Raw genomic sequence first — 26400 nt, 5'->3', positions numbered from 1 at the left:
TTTATCCTAGAGGGGAAAATTATGAAGACCGACAGAGTCAACAGGAACCACAACAGGCTGCGGAGGGGAGAACGAAGCTAATAGAATGGCATCAAACACCTGCAAACCATGTGTTTGATGTATGGTAGCATTCCACCCATTCTGCTCCAGTCATTATCACGAGCCCGTCCTCCCCAATTAAGATGCCACCAACCTCCTGTGATAGCAATTTAATAGTCAGGGCTGTCAGCCATAGGCCCACAGTATGATGGCATTAGTGGCCTTACGGGCATGTGCAACGCGCCCCTGTCATTGTACATCTGAAGCATTGAAAAGCTAAACACACATTGTTTGCATATTGTTAATTAAGGTCCCCCCGAAATTCTCCTGCCAACACCACGTCTGGTGGAAAGTGCACAGTTAGTCTGTCAGTGTACATTCCATCACTGTACCGGAGTCATCCTACCCATCACTTCCAGTGTCTCTCCTCCTCCTTTCCATCATACTCTCCCTCTTCTTATTTCCGTCCCCCACTCTCCCTCAGCCTATCAGAGACCATGTGATGAATTGTCAGTGGCTGTGTGCTCAGCCAGCCATCTGGAACAGGACACTCAAGCTGACTTTCCTTGACTCCCTGAGTGCTGATGGTGGAATACTAAAGTCTCACTCAGGTTCCAACATTCCCAGGTGCCATTTCAGGATATTTATGTTGCTGAGTTAGCGAAACAGAACAGGCTCTAAAGATTTCCATTAATACATGGCATGGAGGACCACACACACACACACACACACACGTTTAGGGATGCTTATAGTGTTTCAGAGGTATTGCTAATGGATCTCCTCTCTGCTGCTGGTTCTGTCTATGTGGGATATCACCACTTTAAAACACTTTACAACACTCAAGTCATTGGCTCCTTCACTTCATTTAAAAAAAAAGTCATTTCACTATAGTTTTGCATAGAGAATCATGGAAGAGCATGTATGCACACACCCACTGCACAAAAACAAACCACTGTTCAAATAAACATGGTTGTCATAACAACAGTCTCTATGTACTGGACAACAGAGCCTAGAAGTCTGCAATGTAATGAAGCTTACCATGACAATATACACTACCGTTCAAAAGATTTGGGTCACTTAGAAATGTCCTTGTGTTTGAAAGAAAAGCACATTTTTTTGTCCATTAAAATAACATCAAATTGATCAGAAATCAGTGTAGACATTGTTAATGTTGTAATTGACTCTTGTAGCTGGAAACGGCAGATTTTTAAACGGAATATCTACATAGGTAGATATTCGGTGCACAACTGAGCAAGAGGACAAGTACATTAGTGTCTAGTTTTAGAAACAGACACCTCACAAGTCCTCAAATGGCAGCTTCCTCCCGGAGTCACCTCTTCACGTTTGAGGTTGATACTGGTGTTTTGCGGGTACTATTTAACAAAGCTGCCAGTTGAGGACTTGTGAGGTGTCTGTTTCTAAAACTAGACACTAATGTACTTGTCCTCTTGCTCAGTTGTGCACCGGGCCTCCCACTCTTTCCATTCTGGTTAGAGACAGTTTGTGCTGTTCTGTGAAGGGAGTAGTACACAGCGTTGTACGATATCTTCAGTTTCTTGGTCATTTCTCGCATGGAATAGCCTTCATTTCTCAGAACATGAATAGACTGACGAGTTACAGAAGAATGTACTTTGTTGCTGGCCATTTTGAGCCTGTAATCGAACCCACAACTGCTCATGCTCCAGATACTCAACTAGTCTAAAGGCCAGTGTTATTGCTTCTTTAAATCAGAAAAACAATTTTCAGCTGTGATAACATAATTGCAAAAGGGTTTTCTAATGATCAATTAGCCTTTTAAAATTATAAACTTGGATTAGCTAACACAACGTGCCATTGAAACACAAGAGTGATGGTTGATGATAACGGGCCTTTGTACACCTATGTAGATATTCCATAAAGAATCTCCTGTTTCCAGCTACAATAGTTATTTACAAGATTAACAATGTTGACACTGTATTTCTGATCAATTTGATGTTATTTTAATGGACAACATTTTTTAACCAGGAAACAATAGACCGGCAACTGTCTGCAAGTCTAAAACATTCAAAGGGACCTGGTCCCTAGAAAGGTCTGTGCTACAAAGGTGTACCAGGCTTGGCCAGCACAGGGTGGCACCAGGTACTAGAGCAATGTCAATGACATGGTCAGATAAATTATTAAACATTACTGTTTGCCTTACAGTGACAATCAGCAGTTGAAACAAAAGTTTTTTCGGTAATAATATGCGGGATGGGGCTGAAAAAAATGCAACCGCTCTCAAATTCATAGACAGAGATATGGATGCAAGGACTGACCATCTGTGATATCAACATTATAGTTACAACCATGTTGAGGCTATATAGTGTTTTACTTTGTTTACAAACATTGGCGTAAAACAAGCATATATTTGGGGTTCTGATGGGGTACGACAGTTTAACTAAGCTTATGAGTCTTTTATAAGTTACATTCTTCAAGAATCAATTGGTACTAAGTTTATCATTCATTTATTAATCAAAAAATGATGTAGCAACTGCAGATTACCCCTTTAAAGTGGCTGTTGCTATTGGTTTTGGCCTTTACCTATGATTTTGCAACTGTTATTCTCAAAACCTACATTTTTGGTGAGCGGTGGCACAAGCAGGAGCCCTTGCATAATCCTTAGTTAATCCTTAGTTCACCCTGTAGGTGAAAGTTGAACCATTTAGAGTATGGTTGATGGGAAAAGAACAGGCCCTAGACCTTAGGCCCTGGAGGCACTATCAACATTTACAGTAGAGGGTGTTAACTGCAAACACAAACTAAATTATAATGATTTGAAATATGAATCATAGCTACAGTTCTGGAGAGGCAGAGGCAGTTGGCAGCAGCATGTCAAAATTAAAGTTAGGCCTATGCCTGGTGAACTTTTAACACGCAGATATTTTCATGAGTGAGGTTTGCAGGCCATTGATCAGTAGGACCCACCTGCGAGAGGCCGCTGGGGTGGCAGCGTAGCCTAGTGGTTAGAGCGTTGGACTAGTAACCGGAAGGTTGCAAGTTCATACCCCCGAGCTGACAAGGTACAAATCTGTCGTTCTGCCCCTGAACAGGCAGTTAACCCACTGTTCCTAGGCCTCATTGAAAATAAGAATTTGTTCTTAACTGACTTGCCTAGTTAAATAAAGGTAAATTAAAATAAATAAAACCTGCGAGAGGCCCAGTGACACACTAAGTGTGACACGGTGGAGGTGAAGTGAAACTATGCAGGTGATGTTCATTTTGGTCCGTGGTCACAAGGTGAGAAAGTTAGCGGATGTTAAGTGTTGACCGGGTGGTTCTGCTCTTCCAGAGAAGAGGAAATGTCTCACACAGTACTGTAGCGCTTCCCCTAGCATCACAAGGTAGAAGTAGCCACTAGACAGTACAGTAGTGCTTCCCCTAGCATCACAAGATAGAAGTAGCCACTAGACAGTACTGTAGTGCTTCCCCTAGCATCACAAGATAGAAGTAGCCACTAGACAGTACAGTAGTGCTTCCCCTAGCATCACAAGATAGAAGTAGCCACTAGACAGTACAGTAGTGCTTCCCCTAGCATCACAAGATAGAAGTAGCCACTAGACAGTACTGTAGTGCTTCCCCTAGCATCACAAGATAGAAGTAGCCACTAGACAGTACTGTAGCGCTTCCCCTAGCATCACAAGGTAGAAGTAGCCACTAGACAGTACTGTAGTGCTTCCCCTTGCATCACAAGGTAGAAGTAGCCACTCGACACCTGACGTGTTGGTAGCAGCCCTGACCATAGTTCTAAGTTCTTTAGACCTCCCCCTTAGAAAGAAAGCTGACATGGAGATTGCCTGTATAGAGACCATAGTAACCTGTAGAGACCATAGTAACCTTTATAGACATCATAGTAACCTGAGTTCTCACTCCTGGTCCTAACTCCAGGTTACTCACAGGGACTGTGCAGGCTTTTGTTCCAGCATTGCACTAACACAACTGATTCCACTAATCATCAAAAGCCCAGTTGATTCATTGAATCAGGTGTGTTACAGGCAGGAACTCTCAAAACTGGGCTCTTGGGCCTAAATTAGATATGGTGAGAGACCCTGATTGTCTTGGCTCAGGTACAACTATGTGAGCTTATCAACAGTGAAACCTCAGCAGAGTGAGTCCGGGCCAACGTGGACAGTCAGGTAGACTCGACTTTAGTTGTCTCCTGGGTGACGAAGTAACAGAGTCTGATGTAAGAGCAGGGTTTCCTTGCAGAGCATTCAGACTGGAGCGTGACTGGAATGTGAACTGAGCCGGGCAGCGTGAGGGAATATCAGACACAGTACTATCAGCAGGACATGCTGTTGGGTAAAAACTACTGGAGGTGGAGAAAGAGAGGAAGGGAGTGGGGTAGATAGGTGGAGAAAGGTAAGAAACTGGTGAAGCAGGGACGGAGTTGAAGTTGGGAAGGGGTCCTATGCTGACAAGGGGCTGAGATGGCGGCCTTAGATCAGGGGTTCCCAAACTGCCCCAGGACCCTTTGTTTTAGCCCTAGCACCACACAGCTGAGTCAATTAATCAAAGCTTGACAATGCATTGGTTATTTGAATAAGCTGTGTAGTGCTAGGGCAAAAGTCAAAATGTGCACCGGGTGGGGGGGCCTAGGACTGAGTTTGGGAAACCCGGTCTTAGATGACCATGAAACACTGAGTGATCTTGGAGAATATACAAGTTGGAATAGTGACTGGCTGTTGACTGAAAATGATCATTGTCTTGGATGGACAGTCAAGGGTATTACTGCACTATTGGAGCTAGGAACATAAGCATTTTGCTACACCCGCGATAACATCTACTAAATGTGAAAGACCAATCAATGTTGTGTTCTTGGCATCAGAACAGACAACAGCTTCTCGCTTTCGTCTCCAAACCACCATGATGTGACAGCTGGTTACTGCAACTGACAGGTTAAAATGGTGACAGGAGGGGAGCTGCTCTGGTACCTGCCTTCACATTACATCACTTATCCTTAGCACATATGTCATGATTTTATCTAATCTTTATAGTTTCAACATGATCAAATATGTATCGACCCGATAAAAAAAAAAGACAGCAGGACACTAACAAGGTTAGCGTGACATGGTTACTGCACTGTGCAAGCTCTGCATTTTTCAGGCTCCTGAGGCCAAACCACACATGGCCAGAGAAGTGGATCCATTACAGGCCCGATGCACAATGCACGCTTTCTCCCTCGCACACATAAACATGATATCATTTTCAAGCCTATCACCACACCCACTCACACTGTCCTCTCTCTATGCTGCACACGCACACACAGTGTTGATGTGTAATATGAATAAGTGAGAGTCACTCTCTCTGATTAAAAGCAGCAGTGCAGGCCCAGACCTCTACTTGGCTCAGAGACACTGGGTGGGATGCAATGTGACTGGTCACTGGAGAGTATGGCAATAAATAAATAAATAAATAGAATCCAAATATCTCTATAATGTTTTTTTTCCCCCAGAATTTGTAAATAGTAGTCAGCAGGGGAAAAAAATAATCACTAGGCAAAAAAAAGATTAGCCCAATCCATTTTAAAGCAATCTCTACTAGCAACCAACACTGGCTTGCAGACAGACCAAAAAGGGAAACCGCCATTGCCATAGTGACCATGAGGGTCATTTTCTTTGTGGAAAAAAACACATCCTTCCTGCTAAACTTATAGCCCCCTCTGTCAGCCCCCTCCCCAAACCCCCAAAACAAAAACACAGCCTTTCAAGGAGAGGAAATACGAGAGCGAGAGAGAAGGTTGTCCCCCAAATGGCACCCTATGTAGGTAACCTGAAATGCACATCCTGGTCAAAAGTTGTGCACTACATAGAGAATATGGTACCATTCAGACAAGAGAGATGTGGCCAACAAGTATTCACTTTAACTTTTCCCTTTTTGTTTTGCAGCAAAACAGTCAAGGTCACTGTTCACCTCCAAATATGGTCAACTGATAAACATATATATTTTTTTTTAATTACTCGCTTCCTTTGCAGTCGTCTGCGCTTGTCTCTGAGGTCTGTTTCCTTCTCCTCCTACTCTACTACTTTCTGGCAATGACCACCCACACGTGTAAACTTTCCAATGAATCTAAGCACTGTGAAGTCAGAGGTCAGACTTTTTTCTAATACCAAACTAAGTGCCTGTTCTGTATCAGACTTCTCCATTTGATCCCCTGTCTTTTCTACATTACCGGTATGGAAATACAGCAGCCTACAGTATCTACCTGCCCTGTCTCAAAGCCCTTAGTGCCCTGGTATAGAAAGAGTGTTTTGGCTTTCACTTATCTTGGAAGGGGTCAGGTTTGGGGAGAACTGATCATGCAAGAGTTCATAAGCGTCACATTCCTTGTGGAGCATGGCAGACACACATTGAACTACTCACGCACAACACACTCCTGGCCAGCCAGCAGCAGCAGCAGCACAGTCTGTTAGGTGACAAGCTACTAAACTAGTGTTGCCCACATATCACATTTACATCACAGCTGTATGCAGACAGACTAGGGGGGAAAGGATCCAAATATCTCCAACTTTAATCAGTGACACTCTTCAGCATGTTAGCATAGTGCTATGCTATGCTAACAGCAATAGCCTACAGTTTTTAGGCCTGTAGTGGTCAGTGACTTCTAGAGCAGGGATCATCAACAAGGCTAGGGCGGTATACCATATATACCCTATACAGAGGTATTTTGAAAAAGTGACAGGATGGTTTTTCAATCTCTTTGTGAAGTTTAATAAATGTATATATTTATTGGTGCGGTCTTTAAAACTTCAGGCTAGGGTCTATTTTTCCTCCACTTCCTGTATGACTGACATGCCCATAGTAAACTGTTGTCTGTTACTCAGGCCCAGAAGCCAGGATATGCATATCATTGGTACCATTGGATAGAAAACACTTTGAAGTTTGTAGAAATGTTAAAATAATTTGAGATAACACAATTGATATGGTAGGAGAAAATCCAAAGAAAAACCAACCAGAATTTTTTTTGTTTTTTTGAGAGCCCATGCTCTTTCATTGGAAAGCTATGGGTCCTATGCAATTCCAGCTCCCAGATTGCAATTCCTATGGCTCCCACTAGATGTCAATAGTCTTTGTTCAAGGTTTCAAGCTTGAGTCAGAGTTGGAAATCAGTCTTGTGTGCACACGCGACGAAGAGGATGCACACTTGCTAATTTAGCTTTTCTATTTAACATACTTCTTTCCGTATGAAATATTATAGTTTAATTACATTTTAGGGTACCTGAGGATTGAATAGAAATGTATTTTGACTTGTTTTAACTTCTTATGGCTTGGGGGCAGTATTTCAACATCTGGATGAGAAGCGTGCCCAAAGTAAACTACCTTTTAGTCAGGCCCAGAAGCTAGGATATGCATATGGTAGATGTGGATAGAAAACACTCTAAAGTTTCCAAAACTGTTAAAATAATATCTGTGAGTATAACTAATATGGCAGGCAAAAACCTAAGGAAAATCCATCCAGGAAGTGGGATTTTTGTTTTTATGCGGGTACTTTTCAATTTAATGCCTATAGAGAACCTAATGGGTTAGGACCCAGATTGCAGTTCCTATGGCTTCCACTAGATGTCAACAGTTTTAGACATTGTTTCTGGCTTGTTTTCTGAAAAATTAAGAAGAATGAGACCTTTCTGTCAGTGGACTGAGGAAGAATGCAGAGCTGGTTTGCGCGCGTGACCTTCATTGTTTCTCCTTTCCATTGAATACGCTATTGTTCAGTTGAAATATTATCGATTATTTAGACAATTGACAACCTGAGGATTAATTATAAACATTGACATGTTTCAACGAACTTTACCGGTACTATTAGGATGTATTCGTCTGCATGTTTTGACCGCCGTTTTGTTCAGTGGATTACTGAACAAAACGTGCAAACATACCTGAGTTTTGGGATATAAAAGAGGGACTTTGTCGAACAAAACAAACATTTGTGTAGCTGGGACTCGTGACTGCAACCATATGAAGATCTTTAAAGGTAAGTGATTATTTCTGACTTTTGTAATTCCTTTACTTGGTTGTAAAATGCTTATATGCTTTTGTAAGCGGGGCGCTGTGCTCAGATAATCGTATGGTATGCTTTCGCCGTATAGCCTTTTTGAAATCTGACAACGTGGCTGGATTAACAAGAAGTTCATCTTTAAGCCGATGTATAACACTTGTATTTTTTATTTATGTTTATTATGACCATTTCTCTATTTTGAATTTGGCGCAACATCTGGTGAAATTGCAGAGCGCCAAATTCAAAATACAGAAATGGTCATAATAAACAAATAAAAAATACAAGTGTTATACATCGGCTTAAAGATTAACTTCTTAAACGCCTGCGCCAGTGAGGTTAACAAAGTTTAGCGGTAGCTTTTTGGATTCCTTTCTCTGCATGTTGAACGAGTGGATTACTCAAATCGATGGCACCAACTTAACAGACTTTTTGGGGTATAAAGAAGAATTTTATCTAACAAAACGACCATGCATGTTGTAGCTGGGACCCTTGGGATTGCAAATCAGAGGAAGATTTTCAAAAAGTGAGTAAATATTTCATCGCCATTTGTGATTTTACGAAGCCTGTGCTGGTTGAAAAATATTTTGATGTGGGCCGCCGTCCTCAAACAATCGCATGGCATGCTTTCACTGTAAACGCCTATTGTAAATCGGACAATGCAGTTAGATTAACAAGAATGTAAGCTTTTAACCGATATAAGACACTTGTATGTACCTAGATGTTTAATATCCATAATTTATTATTATTTATTTGAATTGTGCGCCCTCCAATTTCACCGGAAGTTGTCGACAGGTGTCCCGCTCACAGGACGCCTGGCCCTAAGTTAACAGAGAACAGAGTGACTATGGGGAGAGCTGTTACACAGGGCATTGACCACAGAGATTGACCACAACAGATAGAAGGCCTATGGCTTAATGCCCATGTCGTCGTCCCCCAATGAGTGGGACAGGGGAGGGTGGCTCAGAAAATTCAAACAATAGATTTACAGCAATCAAATGTATCAAACCCCTCTCCCTACCCTTCACTTAAAGCAAGTAAACTGGGGGATAGAAGATTCACTCACTAGGGCTGGGAATTGCCAGGGACCTCACGATACGATATTATCACTAAATAAGTGCTGATGCGATATGTATTGCAATTCTCATAATTCTATTGTATTGAGGTCTACGATGTGAAGTCGTTTGTGGTGACGAAGGGCACGATATAGCATCCATAACAATATTACGATATGTAACTAGGGCTGGGCGATATGGCAAATAAATTATCACGATATCTATATTTTTTCATTCGATAACGATAATTAGCGTTGGGCCAGTAACCGAAAGGATGCTAGATCGAATCCCCGAGCTGACAAAATCTGTCCTTCTACCCCTGAACAAGGCAGTTAACCCACTGTTCCCCAATAGGCCGTCATTGTATATAAGAAGTTGTTCTTAACTAACTTGCCTAGTTAAATAAAGGTGACATTTTTTCTTATTATGTGAGCTACACATAAAATTATACTTCAAGGAAAAATGTTCCATGTTTGCGGCCAGGGAGCACGTACCTGGGGTCAATTAAATTGATAAGCATCTTGAAACCTTCCTTTTCGACTGTGCTAATTGGTAGCATGTCCAATGCAATGCATAATAGCATTTGTCATGTCTTTGTCTTTTCAAGGTTTGCTTGCAAACATCCCTAGATTGGCTGGTGCTTGATGGGCGTTTATAAATACCAAGGCACAAACTCAAACTTTCTGCATGTTCCAAAGAGTGATTTTGCTTCAGATGTTGAAAAAGGTTTGACGTATTACCAGACTTCGTAGCCACCTGTCTACGGAACAATTTACATTGAACATTGATTGCTCTGCTCTTTGTCGGACTTCAAAGAGCCAAACCACTTCCAAATTACTGAAACAGTTTAACCCTTTGAATCAATCATTTCTTCGTTGGAAGCTGTTTTTTTCTCCATGGCTATCACTGCCACTGTTTTCGCCTACATCACTCATTTTTTGTGGTTAATAGTGGCTACTCCATCACTCGAGGTGCTAAGTGGTTTTTAGCGGGCATATACCTATCCACGTGTATATGGTCACTTCTCTCATCGTTACTGCTTACATTACATGGGGACGTGCAAATTCACGAGCATCATGCTCTCTCCTTTCTCTGTGTAAAGAAATTTGACTGCAACCAAACACAGCACACACAAATTGTACCAGGAGGCAGGACAGAAAACAGACTGCATTTCCCTGTCATCGCTCGCTTTGTGACCGACAGGCACCTATCCTATCAATAGATCACTAGAAGATGCAGATCTTTCTTTCTAGCGGGCGATGGCTTGACGGACTAGAGAATTGAAACTTAAATGAAAAGTAGCCTACTTAATACAATGGCAACAGTAAACAGGTCGTCCCCCACGAATGATGCAACGGCCCCCTTTGGGACAATCCTTGTAATTTGGTAAATGACAAATCTCTATGGCATGATGCATCATTCATTAGGTACTAGTCTGGAAAATATTGCGTCGAGAGACCGTTGTCCATAGATGCCATATATCAAGTTTGGTGCAGATCGGTCATTAGGTGCCAGAAGAGTAGTGTTAAGTGTTTTTCAAGAAATTCTGAACCATAATGGCAGACCTTATGGGACATTGGGATAAATGTGTTCCTTGTGAGGAGAAGGACATCTGTACCAAATTTCATGAGTTTGGGTCCTTTCAAAGTTTGCATTTTCAATATCGTTATAGCATCACCAGCTGGAAAATGTGTGTAATTTTGTAAATGCCATATCTATATGGCAAGACGCATCATTTACCAAGTTTCGTCAAAATCGTGTCAGCTATCACGTGTGACTAACGTACGGACAAACAGCCTGCTGAAAATGAGTCTGTATCCCGCTGATTAGCCGCCGGCCGGCTCTACTGGAAAATGCTGCCAAGTAGACAGACGGGTACAGAGACACCGAGAAAAGAGCCAGTGGACCACACTTTGAGGAACACAGCACATTTGCATATTAATAGACAATCAAATCTGGAGTGACCTACAAGGATGGGTGCATACAAAAAACAGCAGGGGTTGGGGGGGTGAACAACACACAGTAATAATCTGGAACCCAGAAATCAAACAGCTTTCCCTGGGAGAGGGAAGGGGGTGGGGTTGACAACTGTTAAAAACATTTTTTTTTAAATGTAATCATCCATTCACCAGAGATGAATAATCATCAATCAGGAGCAACCTTTTCCGGCCCAGGACCAATCAGCATTGCTTCCTCTGTCCCTTTCAACCAATCAGATGCTGTGTGCGGGATTAGGCCAAACACAGTGGGCCACCAGATTATAATTCCTTTCTTTGATGGTAATGATGAAGGGGAGGGGGTCTTGATCATAGATAAAACTGTACTGGCCTAAGAGACAATCTAGTCCCACCGCTGATATACCCTGGGGGGGATTGGAACGATTACTCCTCTAATCCCAGGCTGACTGGGAACAGGATTGCCCCAGTCCTGCCCTGAGGGGTAACAGCAGGAGGAGAGGAAGGGTGAGGGGGATAAATTCTCCAAATTCCATGGAAGACCATCAAAGCAAAGCAGGATTGGGAATTGCCAGAGACCTCACGATAGAATAGTATCACAATATTTATGTGCCAATACAATACGTAATGAGATTCTAAACAATTGACTCCCTATTTAAAAAGTAGATTGAGAACAAGCTATGAAGGAAAAATACTGGAGTATTGGTGCAGGTACAGCCTACTAGCGCAAAAATAATATTGTGAAATTTGCAAAGCAATAAGATGTATCGTCAAATAATATCCCAATATGTAACTGTATCCATTTTTATCCCCATCACTAGCTTCTAGAAGTGGGTCACTGAGGTCAGGCTGCAGGGCCCTGGGGCACTCGTCTGCCTCCTGAACAAGGAGCATTCATTTCAGCGGACAGACAGCGATGAAACAGTCACACGCACACACAAGCACACAGCCCCAGGCTGGGGCAGGGACATAAACAAAAGTCCTTCACTAGAAGAGCAGTAGGCTTACATCCAGGTCAGAGCAGGGACCAGAGAGTCACTTTACATCATGTCTGCAGGGAGAGAAGTATCCGGCACAAGCCCAGAGAGACACCAGACCAGCCAGTATTCAGTGTAGTTTCACACTGAGACAAGCAGTGTTTGTTTACAGCCTAACAGACAGGGAAGCAGTAATGTTACCAAGATACCACGGCATGACGAGTCCCATGGTAGAGACATTCCGACACACACACACAGCTCTGTCCCCCTTCCAGCAGCACCCCCGTCCCCTATGAAAGACAGATTGTGAGGTCTATTTCTGGAAGCCCTGAGTGGCTGCACCCTGGCCTGCTCTAGAACCAGGGGGGAAGTGGTAGCCCACAGATCGAGACGAGAGGAGTGCTGGCAAGAACCCAGCACTCCTCTCTCTCATGTCCTTTTCCGCTGCAATGGTTGTTGTGGTGTTTCAGTCTCACTCTGGCAGTCTCTAAATGTAAAGCTAATTCAAATCGTCCAGCAAAACATAGGCATATCTATGCACCTGACCTAAAGAAGCATTGGGTGAATTTCCTGGCTGTCAATGACAAGAATGCTGCTCACTTGTCGCTGATAGGTATTTTGTTTTATAATGAATTGGACAATACTACAGTAGGTGGCATTCTTCATGTTTCTCTCCTCTATACAGATCTGTGTACCTCTAGCTGAGCTGCATGCTGTTGTAAAGGGAGCGGAGGCACAACGCTGAGCTCTGGTCCAGGCTCTCTCACAGTGCCAGAGTTGTCACTCCTGGGTGAAAAACAACTGCTGTGCATTCTGTCTAGTCCCCCACTGCTGCATACACAAACAGTAACACTCCTCCAACTGCCTGGGAGGGAAGTAGAAAAGGGGTCAGAACAGAGAGCAGTGTGTGTTGTGGCTGATCATGGAATGAGATCTTGGCTTCCACAAAATTACATACAGCTCCCCACCCACATGAGAACACAACCCCCCCCTCCTCCTCCTCTCCCAGTTTTCATAGAACACAGACACACAACAGAGGGACAACCTGGATTCTCGCTCTAAACATCTCCCAAGAGTCCTCTCTCCTATTTCCTGTTTGGGCCAGGAGCCCCGCGGACGGAGTATCCGATTCGCCGCAGTGTTCTCAGCACAAAAGGGGACGGCTGTCAAAACAGAGCTACACAAGAAGCCCCAGTCAGGCTGACCATATCCCGGCCATTTTGGCTCCCCATGTGAAGTCTATCTGATCGATGAGAGTTTGGGTTGAGCACAACTATCAGGCTACCTGACACCTTAGTGACTAATGGGGTGTGTGAATGGGAGCTGTAGGCAGTGGTCATCAGGGCAGGGGCGTGCCCTACAACCACAACATTGACTGTAAACAGTACAGTAGCAAAACCTGCCCCACAGGGTGTAGAGAGGTTTTGTTTCTCTGGATATCCTCTTCTAATAATTCAACTGATGAATGCTTTACATTGTACACTGTCGACTCTAATTCTAAGCGTGGTCACATACAATTAAAAGGATGGGTGTATGCAGGTAAAAGCTTTTCTCCATCCCTGAATGTTATGTTGAGGATGTTATCCCCCGGGAAGCATCTTCTCTAGAAATACTGTGATGTTTCAACTCAGACAGTGGAAGTAACTTGCAAACACAGATGAGCTCACACACCCAACCTGTTAGTCAGCAGTTGTGAAACATTCCAGGCCTGTGTAAATGTGTGTCAGTCAAAACACAGATGAAGCAACACCTCCACATCTGTGCTTTCAGGACATGGCAGGACTACAGCTCTGTCAAAATGTCAGGGAGCACCAAGCTCTCTCTGGTATGCGAGAATGATGTCAGAAGACAATGTCATTGCCCCTGGGAGCATGCGTCAGCCTAACAGAATAAAGAGTATCAAACTGGAGTATCGATCTGATTGCAGAAGAGTGGGTAGCCACTTTAGGTAATGAGTATGGGGTCAGTGTTCAGGAACAGGGGGTAAGACTAAAATAAGCTTGTGTTGCTGAAAAGTAAAGTGCATACTTTAAAGAATAAAATGTCAGATGCATATGTTGCAGCAAGTTATTTACAATGCATGTATTTATTAAGCATTGGGCTGCTGTAAACGGGGGTTTCAACGACAGACAAATCATAATCCCCAAGTCTTGTTTTTTTATTGTGTACGTAGGCCTCGTTTCTCCTTGATCACCTCAGCGCTTGGGGTTTTACTGTCTGCTTCCCAGATGCTTTACAGGCCTAGTCTGCATTCAGCAGCAAGAACAGCAGGGTAGATACAGGAAGGAGAGACATTCTGCAGTGTGTGCAACGTCCACATCATAACATCCTGCCACTCAACCTTGCAGGGATTGGCCCCTTCAAAGACAGACATGCATTAAATGTATGTAAAGAAAAACTAAATGTTCGTTGTTGTCCAACCTCAACCTTCCAACCAAGAAATAAGTACACAAGCCAGTTCTTGCTTGATTTTAGACGCTGAGAACTTGTCATGCTACGATGTTTCTGCATGCTCCATCTAAATAAATCATAAACAGAATCCATTCTATAAATAAAAGACGTTACAAGTTTCCAAATAGCTTAATATATTCATCGGATAAAGCGGCTTTAATATTTCATGGTGAACAGGCCATTATACCGCACAGATCTAGGACACCGCACAAACCGGGGGAGCGTCAGATAACGGTCCCAAACGCTCAGCGTCCGAAACACAACAGGAAGAAAACTGAGCATCTACTGGGCTCGGTTCCGGCCACTCTGGTTCAAGTGGCTTGGGGAGGGGCAAAGCCATCTAGGTTAGTCCACAAACAAAAACAGACAAAGAAAACAACCAACAATACTTTCATTTCTAAAACATACGTTAGTTGTTCACAAGCATTGGCAATAAAAAAAAAATAGTACGCTTATCAAGCAAAGATCTGCTTTGCTTCTCAGAATGACCAACTGGTCCTTATAATTTCGACCTCATCATGTAAAATCTCGACACGAATGTGTGACGTTTGCTTTGCTAGCTCATTCCTGTTAGCTTGGCGAGGTGACAGAAAATGGTTTTGCTTTAGTTAACAAGTTGATTTAATAAATCCGTATGAACTAGAAGTCTACTCTAACCAACGCCGCCAACAAGTCGTTAGCTAGCAAGCTAACAAGAATCCTTCACTAAGCTAGTTAGCTGGCAATTTCACTTCAGTTATTCGTTTGAAAATTATTCGTTTGACTATGAAAATTATGAATGACAGCAAAAAAAAAATGGAATGCAGACATTCACTCAAACTCTTTCCTCGTGGTTTGAAATGACACCAGACGAGAGGCCTTTGACATCCGCGATTTATAGTTCAGTGCTCTGCCGGATAAGACACCCCACAACTGTGGGACGTCGTTTTGTCCCGGCCCGTCCCCGCCTCCCTTTCCTCCGCCTCCTCATGTTTACCAGGGCTGAACCGCGGCTAATACGCCAGCATTAGCTAGCTAGCACTTAGGAAAATAGCTAGCCCAAAACTCACCTCTCTTATCGAGGTCGTAACCGACCACCACGAAGTAGTCGGCGAGCCTGGCCATCTCGGAGTTCACGGAGACAGGCCTTTATTGCGGTATCCTTTCCCTTTACCGTCGATATTCCATTCACATTCTGTTGGCGAAAGACACATCACGGGCGACAGTAGCATCCTTCCTGCTGTATCCTGCCGCCATACCGTCAGTATGTCTTGCGCTGACAGCGGAGTGTGATGATTCTGCGCACTGGGTTACAGGGAGGGGCGCACGGCAAGAATGTCCCACGACGTCCCATTAATGAATGTAGTTGGGTGTAGATCTCTTGCAAAAAAACTATAACCACTATTGCCTAGAAATGCAACACGTTGCTAGCTAGATGCTGACAATTATGTTACTGAAAACATGCAATATTTGCGGTAGAATGATTCTGAACAATTAGTGTATTTAGCATGCATCAATAACATCTTGGCTACAAGGCAAGGTACTTGGGAAACCTTATGTAGTCTACCAATGCACATCAACATATCAAATAAACACGTTGAAACAAGGCTTTGACAGCCCAAATTGACTTTTTACAGTGAAAATGACAAAACTGTATCATAACCTTTCTGTGCACTCACTGTCAATATTTTGGTTATCTAAACTAGAGACCATATCTTCCTCATATCTGTCACAAGTGTTCCCCAGCCCGCATGTCATTGCTGAAATTACTCTAGAATCAGAGGGTCTGCCAGAACTGATCAGAGGACAGCCCACAGGAATTCCTGCTTTCGCAGTGTGTGTGTGGTCAAAACAGATGGTAGCCCATATAGTTGAAATGTAATCTTGGACTATACAGAAAATAATCAATATTAAATAGGATTTATAAATGTTCAGTTTTCCGCAGTATGCTTGTATGAGAGAGAGAGAGATTAAATAGAACATCACCTCTGTGTGCAGTTGAATAGCCAGTGTGATCCTAACCACAAGCGTCACTCGCATTGTCTCCTCGTGATCGCCTGAACAGGACTAAAGTACCTGTTACACAATACATTCATGCCCATGTCAAATTCCAGCGTAAATCTGCAGAGCACTTGACATTGTTCCATGACATTTATCCATCCTCTGAAACAGAGGCCCTGTTTCGTGCAGCCTGCTGTCCTTGGATGCTGGCACCGTAACACCACTGAGAAAATTCCAACACTTCCTGCACTGTGACCTTTGACCCAAAGTACTTAACACTCCAGGATTAAAAACCAAGCATGGCTCTTAAGCATTTTTGTTTTTTGTTTTTGTTTTGTATAGCCTTCTCTCTTACTGCACTTGGTATCACCCCTTGACTTAGAATGATAGACTGTCACTGTGGGTGGTTGGCAAAAAAATGTATGTCAAGAAACACCCTATACCTTCCCCCTTTAGTGAGCACAGTGTCAACCCAATAGCATATACTGTAGATAAATCATTGTTGACAATAGAGTGATGCTATTTTCCTATGCCTGTAGTGAGTCAGGTCAAGGGGGATGGTCTATGCTTCTTACAGCTGACGGGACACATGGCCTTGAACTTCAATTGACAAACTGCCAGTAGGAAGGAGGGAGGGAAACACACAAGATCCATCTCCTTGGCTTTCCTGGTTGAGCACTAGGCTTTAAGGTAGCAATATTCACTGCCCTGTTAACTGCAGTAACCCTGCTGGTGCTTAAATAAAGGTGTTGTAGATACAGAGAGACCTGAGAGAACGACCTAGAGCCTTCTGGCCTTAGTTACAATGGATACACTGATCAAGTTCCCCCACAATGCCTTGAGAAAGACAAATCAAATCAAATGAAATTGTATTTGTCACGTGCCAAATACAACAGGTATCTTAGACCTTACAGTGAAATGCTTACTTACATTCCCTTAACCAACAATGCAGTTTTAAGAAAACTAAGTGGTAAGTAAAAAATAGATAACTAAAACATTTGAAATTAAAATAACAAATAATTAAAGATCAGCAGTAAAATATCAATAGCGAGGCTATATACAGGGGGTACCAGTACAGAGTCAATGTGCGGGGGCACCGGTTAGTCGAGGTAATTGAGGTAATATGTTCATGTAGGTAGAGTTAAAGTGACTATGCATAGATAATGACCAGAGAGTAACAGCAGCGTAAAAGTGTGGGGGGAGGGGCAATGCAAATAGTCTGGGTAGCCATTTGATTAGCTGTTCAGTAGTCTTTTGGCTTGGGGGTAGAAGCTGTACAATAAGTATTTTGGACCTAGACTTAGCGCTCCGGTACCGCTTGCCATGCGGTAGCAGAGAGAGCAATCTATGACTAGGGTGGCTGGAGTCTGACAATTGTTAGGGCCTTCCTCTGACAACGCCTGGAATAGAGGTCCTGGATGGCAGGATGCTTGGCCCAGTGATGTACTGGGCCGTAGGCACTACCCTCTGTTGTGCCTTGCGGTTGGAGGCCGAGCAGTTGCCATACCAGACAGTGATGTAACCAGTCAGGATGCTCTTGATGGTGCAGCTGTAGAACTTTTTGAGGATCTGAAAGCCCATGCAAAATGGTCCAAATGTTCATTCTTCTGAGGGGAATAGGCTTTGTTGTGCCCTCTTCATGACTGTCTTGGTGTGTTTGGACCATGATAGTTTGTTGTTGATGTGGACATCAAGGAACTTGAAGCTCTCAACCTGTTCAACTACAGCCCCGCCGATGAGAATGGGGGCGTGCTCAGTCCTCCTTTTCCCGTAGTCCAAACTAATGAAGTTGTCCGTTGCAGCTGTTTCATCTCCACATCCAGTTCCAGTTCCCCTCTGAAGACGACCCAGCCCAGCGATGCTGACATTCCTGGTCCTTCTCACCGCTCATGTGTCTCCCCTGTTAGGAGCATCCATGCCCTGGGTAGACATAGCACAGATAGCAACATCTCAGATTGGCATACATACACTGTTATTATGTTGTGTGTTGCTAATATTACTAAGCAAAATTAATAAGTTAATATTTTGAGTTACACTTGAAAGTGCCATTAGCGTGTGAAAACGGACTTTTAAGCAGAGAGAATTGGCTACAGTTATTGATCTCAGTTCCTACATCAATTATTATTGTCAAACAGAGAAAAAGACCGAGACAGAAACAGCGACAGAGAGGGCCAGCTCCTCCTGTCACTGATTCTCTGTAACTCATGACACACAGCCCACTCAGAACACAAAGAGAAGAACTGTCAGGCCTCTGACTTCCTGCTAACTTCCTGCTAACAAACCAACAGACAGGAAGTGGGTTGAAAGCCTCTTACAAATCATAGCTCTCGTGGGGCATCAAGCGTTCAATTGCTCATCCTCTGAGATTATGCAAGCGTGAAAATGTCCTTAATGAGGACAAGAAGAGTAGAGATCAAAAGGTTTCACTTCCCCAAGGGTCTCAAACTGTACTGTATCTGACGATAGAAGTGAAAAGGGGAACTGTTTTATGATTTTCTGGTAAAGGTCCAATCTGGTCTATATATACTGCAGTGCTGCCACTGTGGAAGGAAGAGAGATAGTTCAGGATGTCAATCCAACTGACGTCTATAGTGCTGCAATAATACAGAATGTTTCCTCTCAAGGAGGCAGATACCATCTAAGTATACATAAACACAATAGTAATTGAGCCTATGATGTTTATCTGCCGTGGGAATTTACTATTTGAGAAAACAAACCAAATGCATGTGTTAGACAGACTGAGGCCTGTATGAAGTGGTCATTGGACCAATCTGTGGTTGATAGGAGAGGCCCTGACCCAGGCTGCAAGGCTCAGCCTCCTCACTACTTCCCTGGGGTCAGAGATCCACAGAGTACCCATGGTACCCAGGTGCCTGGAGCACGCACACACCCGCAGGCGATGGGAAATGTAGCAAAGGGCTTTGTGTACAGTAAACTCTATATTCCTGCTATGTAATTATTAGTGTTTTCACTCATAACAGAGAAAAAGCTTCAAGGCTGGTAGAGATGTCAGAGATGTCTCTCCTGAGCTCTCTGGTGCAAGACCTCTTCTGTTCATGTATTTAAAGTGAATTAAAGGTCACATGAATTTACTGTATATAAAAAATATATATTATAAGCAAGTTGTATTTTGAAAATTCCTGCCCATTCAATGAGTTGAAAGAAACTTAACACCTGCCCATGGTCATTGCCAGGTCTGTAAGTAAATGTATTAATGAACCAAGCATGCCTCTGAGAGAATGCATGAGGTAGGTTAATTGCAGTAGGTTAAACCTTGTTTTATTCTACACTGAGTATACCAAGGATTAGGAAAACCTTCCTAATATTGAGTTGCCCTTTTGTCCTCAGAACAGCCTAAATGTGTCCGGGCATGGACTCTACAAGGTGTCGAAAGCATTCCACAGGGATGCTGGCCCATGTTGACTCTAATGCTTCCCACAGTTGTGTCAAATTGGCTGGATGTCCTTTGGGTGGTGGACCATTCTTGAAACACACGGGAAACTGTTGAGTGTGAAAAACCCAGCAGCGTTGCAGTTCTTAACACAAACCGGTGTGCCAAGCACCTACTACCATAACCCGTTCAAAGTCACTTAATTGTTTTGTCTAGCCCATTCACCCTCTGAATGGCAGACATACATAATCTACGTCTCAATTGTCTCAAGTCTTAATAATCTTCTTTAACCCTTTATATTTAACAAGTGACACCAATAAGGGATTATAGGTTTCCCCTGGATTCACCTGGTCAGTCTATACCATGGAAAGAGCCGGTGTTCTTAATGTTTTGTAAACTCAGTGTACATAGCCATGATACTGTCATCAATCTTTTATTTGTTTGGCTATTTGATACTGTGATCTCCTGTTCTCCTGCCGCCAGTTAAAAAGGGCCCAGTCAGGCGCTGTCAGTTCTGGAAGCACCACTATTGTCTGCCTCCACTGTCCCACCGAGCAACAAGCACCCCCCCCCCGTCTGTGCTAACATCTTTCACCACACATAGGAGTGATCCCTCATTTGCGCATGAAATGGGCACACTGGGCAAAACCCTAACTCAATCAGGCCATCTCCTCCAACCCCTGTCACCTTCGGCCCCTCGCTGGTAACAAGAGCCATACAAACAAACTTGACTGTGAGCTGTCAGAGAGACGACTAGCCACGCAAACAATCTTGGTTGTGCCCCAATCCCCTACAAACTAGCGGTGTAAACAAATTTGATGGGGGGAGCCACTATGCCTGTGAGCACACAGGGGAGACGGAGATGCTCATCCCAGTGGGAAAGACCATGTCTCCAAAATGATTTCTCACGGAGGATTTAATGGTGCCTCATACTTAGGGTTCAAGGGTCTGCTTGACATTACAAAAAGTCCTAATTTGATCATGTTTGTTTTCTTGTGTTTTAAAAAATGCTGACAAATTATGTTTATCTTCTATCTGGGACATAATCTGGTCTGTCCCCAGCCCCATTGGAGGTCAAAGCCTTTGTGCTTGGCAAAGCTCCACTGGGCTCAGCTATGTGTGCCTCTGCAGCTGGCCTCAGTAACTGTCCTCTGCTGAAGAACATTCGACTGATAGGAGGTTCACTAGGGGGCAGCAATTGTAAGATAACCAGATACAGTGAGGTTTCTGGTACTGTGCAGACACTCACAAACAGTGAACTGCACTATAACAAAGTGAAATGACAGAAAAAGCAGGAAGTAAATTAATAAATGAGTGAATTGATGGATGAATGAATAGATGCACATGGAATTTTTGGAAGATGGATAAAGTAGAAATTAATATTTGAGAAATCATTCTTGAGTTATGATCAAGTTGCTGTGTAAGGAAGAAAAGCAGCTATTGGGTACCCACTGGGAAATTGAATCAATGTTGTTTCCTCATCATTTCAATGAAATTATTTTTACCCAACGTGGAATAGACGTTGAATTGATGTCTGTGCCTAGTGGGCTGTACTGTAACTGTTTGCAGTACATACGGAAAATGAAGTACTATAATGAAGAAAATATTTTTAGGGATCTATCAAGAGGTTTTCTCAGAAACAGGGGGGAACTTTTGGACTCTGGGAGACTCCATAAATCTTCCCCCAGCCCACAGGTGTTGTTTGTTTGTATGCACATCTTCTCTGCCATTTGACTGCACATTACTGGTACTAAAACGATTAAGTTGTTTCGCAATGAAGCCACCTACTTTGAGAGAAATGATCAGAACACTTCAGCTCTGTAATGTGTTTATGTGGTGCTTCCTGTTCAGAAACCATAAGCAGACATATCCCCTGACCCCCCTATGTACACAACATTAGACAGCACAGATGATTTCTACACAGATTATGGTGTGTAATATGTTCTGTTTCGCCCCTGGGGAGCCTCTGTTTATAAGGGCTCCAGTGAAATTATAGTAAAACATTTTGCAATTTCAGAACGTTTACACAACCAATCAGCCAGTCTGTGACCCCAAAAATGTCACATACGCTGAGACAAGAAGAGAGGAGGTTGGGCAGTACCACTCTTGAATGGGGGGAGTCCTACTTGTTGGGGAGGGAACAAGTGGTAGAGGGAAATGGTTTTCCCTCCGAGGCTATCCATAAACTGTGGCATGCCACAGGGGAGCATGCTAGGGCCTCTGTTATTCCTGCTGTACATTAATGATAAAAAAAAGTATGCTTGCTCATGTAACCGGTTTCTGTATGAAGAGGATTCTGCACTCCTGGTGTCTCACAAAAACTAAACCACACTGCAGAATGAATGTAGAGCTCACTAACATCCATGCATGGCTCATAGACAACAAGTTATCTCTGCACCTTGGCAAAACAGAAGCAATTCTGTTGGGGTCTAAATTTAAACTAAGCAAGTCCTCAGGCATCAGGGTACAGCTAGCGGGAGAGGTACTCACAGCCAAAACAGTCGGCAATTACTTAGAATGTACACTAGATGGCAACATCGGAGGGGGAGTATGGCCACTAAGGTACGTGGTAAGAAAGGGCTAGCTAATGCACTCATTTTGACTATGCTAGTGTAAAGGGTTAGAACCGTCTACCTATTTTGAACGCACGCTTGTTGGTCTGCCTGCGCCAGGTGTGTGTCATTGTTATTTAAGGGTGTGGCCTTTTGTATAAAACCCTTCCTGTTTGTGTCATTCAGGGGATCCCCTCACTATGTGCTGGTTGGCTTGCCTTGGGAGGGCGGGAGCAGTGATGGTGTTTTTTAATAAAGTATGAGAAATAGGAATTATTGTACATGTAGTGTGTTTAGGCACTGGCGTCCATATTTCACCTAGACTTGCTCTCCTTCTCCCTGGGCACGCCCTCCGTGACCGTGGCAACACATTATTATTGTCTGTTTGAGTATGTGAATGGAATGTATAAACCTAGTGTTATTTGTGTGATATTGAAGTCTGTCTTGTAGTACAGTTGTACGGCGCTCCTGGAGCTGAAGATAGTATTTGGACATTACGTAGGCCAGGAGATTGTGCATTTCTTGTGACAATGAAAATACATTGTTGTATATGTATTTTTGCAAGCTTCAGAGAGCCCAGAACAAGTTGATTAGGCTGGTGTTGAATCTGAGCCCACGTACTCATATTGGTAGAAGCCAGTTTCAGGAGCTCAACTGGCTGCCCGTTGAGTCAAAGGTCACACAGACTTGGCTTAGTCTGGTACATAGGATCATCCATGGGGCAGCCCCAAGGTATTTGTCTGACTACTTCCCCCATGTTTGAGACTCACACAACCATAACACTAAAGCTAGGATTGTGTGTGTGTGTGTGCGTGCGTGTGTGTGTGTGTGTGTGTGTGTGTGCGTGTGTGTATAGATTCAGAAGCCTGACAGAGAAAGGTACTTTTTTTATACTAAGGAGCCACTGAGTGGAATAGTCAGCCTCTGTTAAAACTATTCCCAATCTGTGTAGCTTTTAAAGGAAGGTGACATCCCGGTTATTGGATAGTGTGCCTCTGTGAGAATTCCCTCCACGCCCATTGATGATGGCTAAATAACGTTCCTTTGTGTATAGTATGGATATGTTGTGTTGTTATGACTAAATAACCAATTTGCCTTCAATTTTAGCTTCTGTTTTTTTTTATCCTGATACATGCCAAACTTTCTACGTGCTATCATGAAAATGAGGACCACAATGGGAATAAGTCGTAGACTTTTTGGTGTTCATCCTCGATGATTCTTAATCAAGTGCATAATTTTGTATGTGTACCCTGTTTTAAATTATATACATATATAAAAAGAAAGCAGGGTCGCACAATCACAGATCCATGTCCTTTGATTGCTTGACCAAGACATTGTTTCGACAGGACATCACGGCGCTCTGTCGGTCCATTTCAAAGCCAGAGTGAGTAAAAGTTGGAGAATCTTTTCAAGCACCGTGTGTGCTGCACAGAGCACTTACTCATGTACACTAATTGCCACATTATTACACAACCAGTAACGCCAGTGCATGACTGTGTCACGGATGACTAGGAGTGGAAGGTAGGAATCAGGTGCAGAGAGCAGAGGGTTCAAGGAAAAATGGCAATTTATTCCGGCACAAAATGGTCCTGCCCAAACACCGGGTGAAAAACACTGACCAACCCAAAAGACAAGGTAACACGGCCCGGAGCACAACAACACCTCCAACTCAAAACGTGAACACAAAATAATCCCGCACAAACAAGAGCGGGCTTCACAAGCTTAAATAGGCGAACAAATCAAGAAAACACAAATAGGAACAGGTGCAACTAATAAGACTAAACTAACAGAAAAGGAAAAGGGATCGGTGGCGGCTAGTAGGCCCGGTGACGACGACTGCCGAGCACCGCCCAAACAGACAGGGGAGCCAATTTCGGCGGGAGTCGTGACAGACTGAGAGATCAAACCAGGCGGTAACCCCTCTGTTCATCAGTACACTGAGGGCACTGCTTCACAGGGCCGATGTCACGATGCCTGCTCATTGCTACATAAATGGGTCAAAATCCTGGTAGAGCTGTCCAGTTTTGATATCCAATACATCCTAACCTCAGTTTGAATCAATCAGTTACCAATTCAGATACCTGTAATGCATTGCCGAATCCTTGCGGTTGATATTCATCTCTTGGTTTTGCAAGGGTGAAGTTATATACTATTGGACTTTTTGTCAATTAAAAAAAATCTTGATTGGGAACTCACCTTTGGTCAAATTTTAATTGCCGTCTACAGAGTAGGAGAATTACATGTCTCATTCATTAGGGTCAGAACATCACAATGCTCTATGTAGCTATAATGCCATGTTTATAACATGCTTATGGATGGGTAATGTATGGTATAATGTACATTTTTACTAAACACTGTAACAGGCTAGACCTGTCTGATGCCTTTCGAGGTCAAGAAGAAGGTGAGTTGACTTCCTGATTGGTTTACTGTGTCATTGTTATGATCCCCCCTGGAAAAATAACACCAAACCACAGATTATTATAGATTATAGGGAGTGGATCCTTTAATTTCAGCCCAGGCTGGATTAGGCTGCTAGCGGCTATTACCTGTGTGGGCACTGATACTAATGTTATAATAATGATTATGAGAGACTAATGGAGGACTTCAAAGCCTTCAACACTGCTGGAAGACACACAGTGACAACAGTGGAGGGTGAGAAATTGGGAAATTGGCAGCAGTCAGACGATTTGGCGAGTAATGAACATTGCTTAAAAACACAATTCATAACAACAGGGGGGATGGAGAATTTCAAAATGTGGAAAATTGTCTGACTGACTTAACAAACAAAATGTATGTGATTCTTCTAGGGTGCTCTGTTTCAGACCTATATTCCCTACATTTACTTTCCCCACTCTATAGTTTATATTAACCCAAGCTGGAGCTCAAGGGGGCTCTCCTAAACTAGGAAAGACACTCAACCTTTGGCAACACATTTGGTCAGTTTTCTCTGAAATGACGGTTGCATAACTTCGTAACTCTCCTCTGTGTTTTGTGTGGATCAGGTATGCACATTATGACTATGCAGCCTAATTAATAAAACATGTCACAAACAGGATAGAGCACAGGTGTTCATGCTTGCTAAGCTCGGGAGACAATACAGACTCACCCACTTTCCCAACGGACACTGAGTGGAATATGACTCGTGTGAGTCCGTTTTAGGATAAACATGTGACTGACACATCTACAACGCCGTAGTAAGGTTACTAAACACAAATGACAACATCCTCATTGTATACAGGAAGAAAATGAAACAAATTAGCTGCACGTGATCTTTATAGACCTGGTGGCATCAATCTGTATGATAGCCACTGTAACCACTCATAGGTCACATGGTACTCTTTGTGAGGTCATATTTCCTTATAGTTCTGGAAAATGTAGAATAAATACATGTTTGTGGCATAATCAGGAAGCAATCTAATGTATCAATAGCACATTGGGCAGTACTTAGAATGTGTAGCCATGGGTGTGTCTGTCCAAAATTCAGAGGAATCTGAAAGAGAACTATCTATACCTATCCCTCAGGCTCACTTGGTGTTGAAGGCAAAGATAAGAGAGAAGGGAAAGGGAGGGGGTGAAAAATACATGATAGAAGTCTGAGAAAATAATTTTGAGAATATGCCACCATTTGTTTGCATGACATATAGTATGGGAAATTGTTAATAAAACAACATTTGGATCAATGGTTGGTTAAGGATTAGTATGGATCTTTCTTAAAATCTATCTTAAATATTAATATCTATAACTAAGTTCTTGGAAGGTCTTTGACCAGTCAAGAACCATCATCATTTTGGCATTTCAGTTGGCATTTGCCACCAAAACCAACAACATAGTTGTAAATGGCACACTTCAACATGCACACATCCATGACATTTAGTGAATGAGGAATAAATTATCCGACCAAACCACGGAGCCTACCAGGTACACCGGTTCAGAATGAGTCCCGCCCACTCAGTATTTATACGCACAATGTCGTCTCGCTCAACTTCAGAAGTTGA

General features: G+C 43.1%; 1 protein-coding gene across 11 annotated transcripts in view; it reads right to left on the bottom strand.

Annotated features, from left to right (window-relative positions):
* Window positions 1-15779, bottom strand: part of LOC112247333 (SET binding factor 1) — a 76725-nt gene extending 60946 nt beyond the window's left edge. For 10 of the 11 annotated variants that reach the window (XM_042311116.1, XM_042311122.1, XM_042311119.1 and 7 more), the window contains exon 1: window positions 15532-15779. In XM_042311116.1, coding sequence (XP_042167050.1) covers window positions 15532-15586 — 55 coding nt within the window. In that variant the 5' untranslated portion in view covers window positions 15587-15779. The remainder of the gene's footprint in view (window positions 1-15531) is intronic. The other variant, XM_042311126.1, reaches the window with a different exon arrangement.
* Between the last annotated feature and the right edge of the window lie 10621 nt (window positions 15780-26400).

This window comes from Oncorhynchus tshawytscha, linkage group LG33 (assembly GCF_018296145.1).
Source record: "Oncorhynchus tshawytscha isolate Ot180627B linkage group LG33, Otsh_v2.0, whole genome shotgun sequence".
NCBI classification, from domain to species: Eukaryota; Metazoa; Chordata; class Actinopteri; order Salmoniformes; family Salmonidae; genus Oncorhynchus; species Oncorhynchus tshawytscha.
The sequence above is the reverse complement of the archived record's forward strand: the minus strand, read 5'-3'. Positions and strand labels throughout refer to the sequence as shown.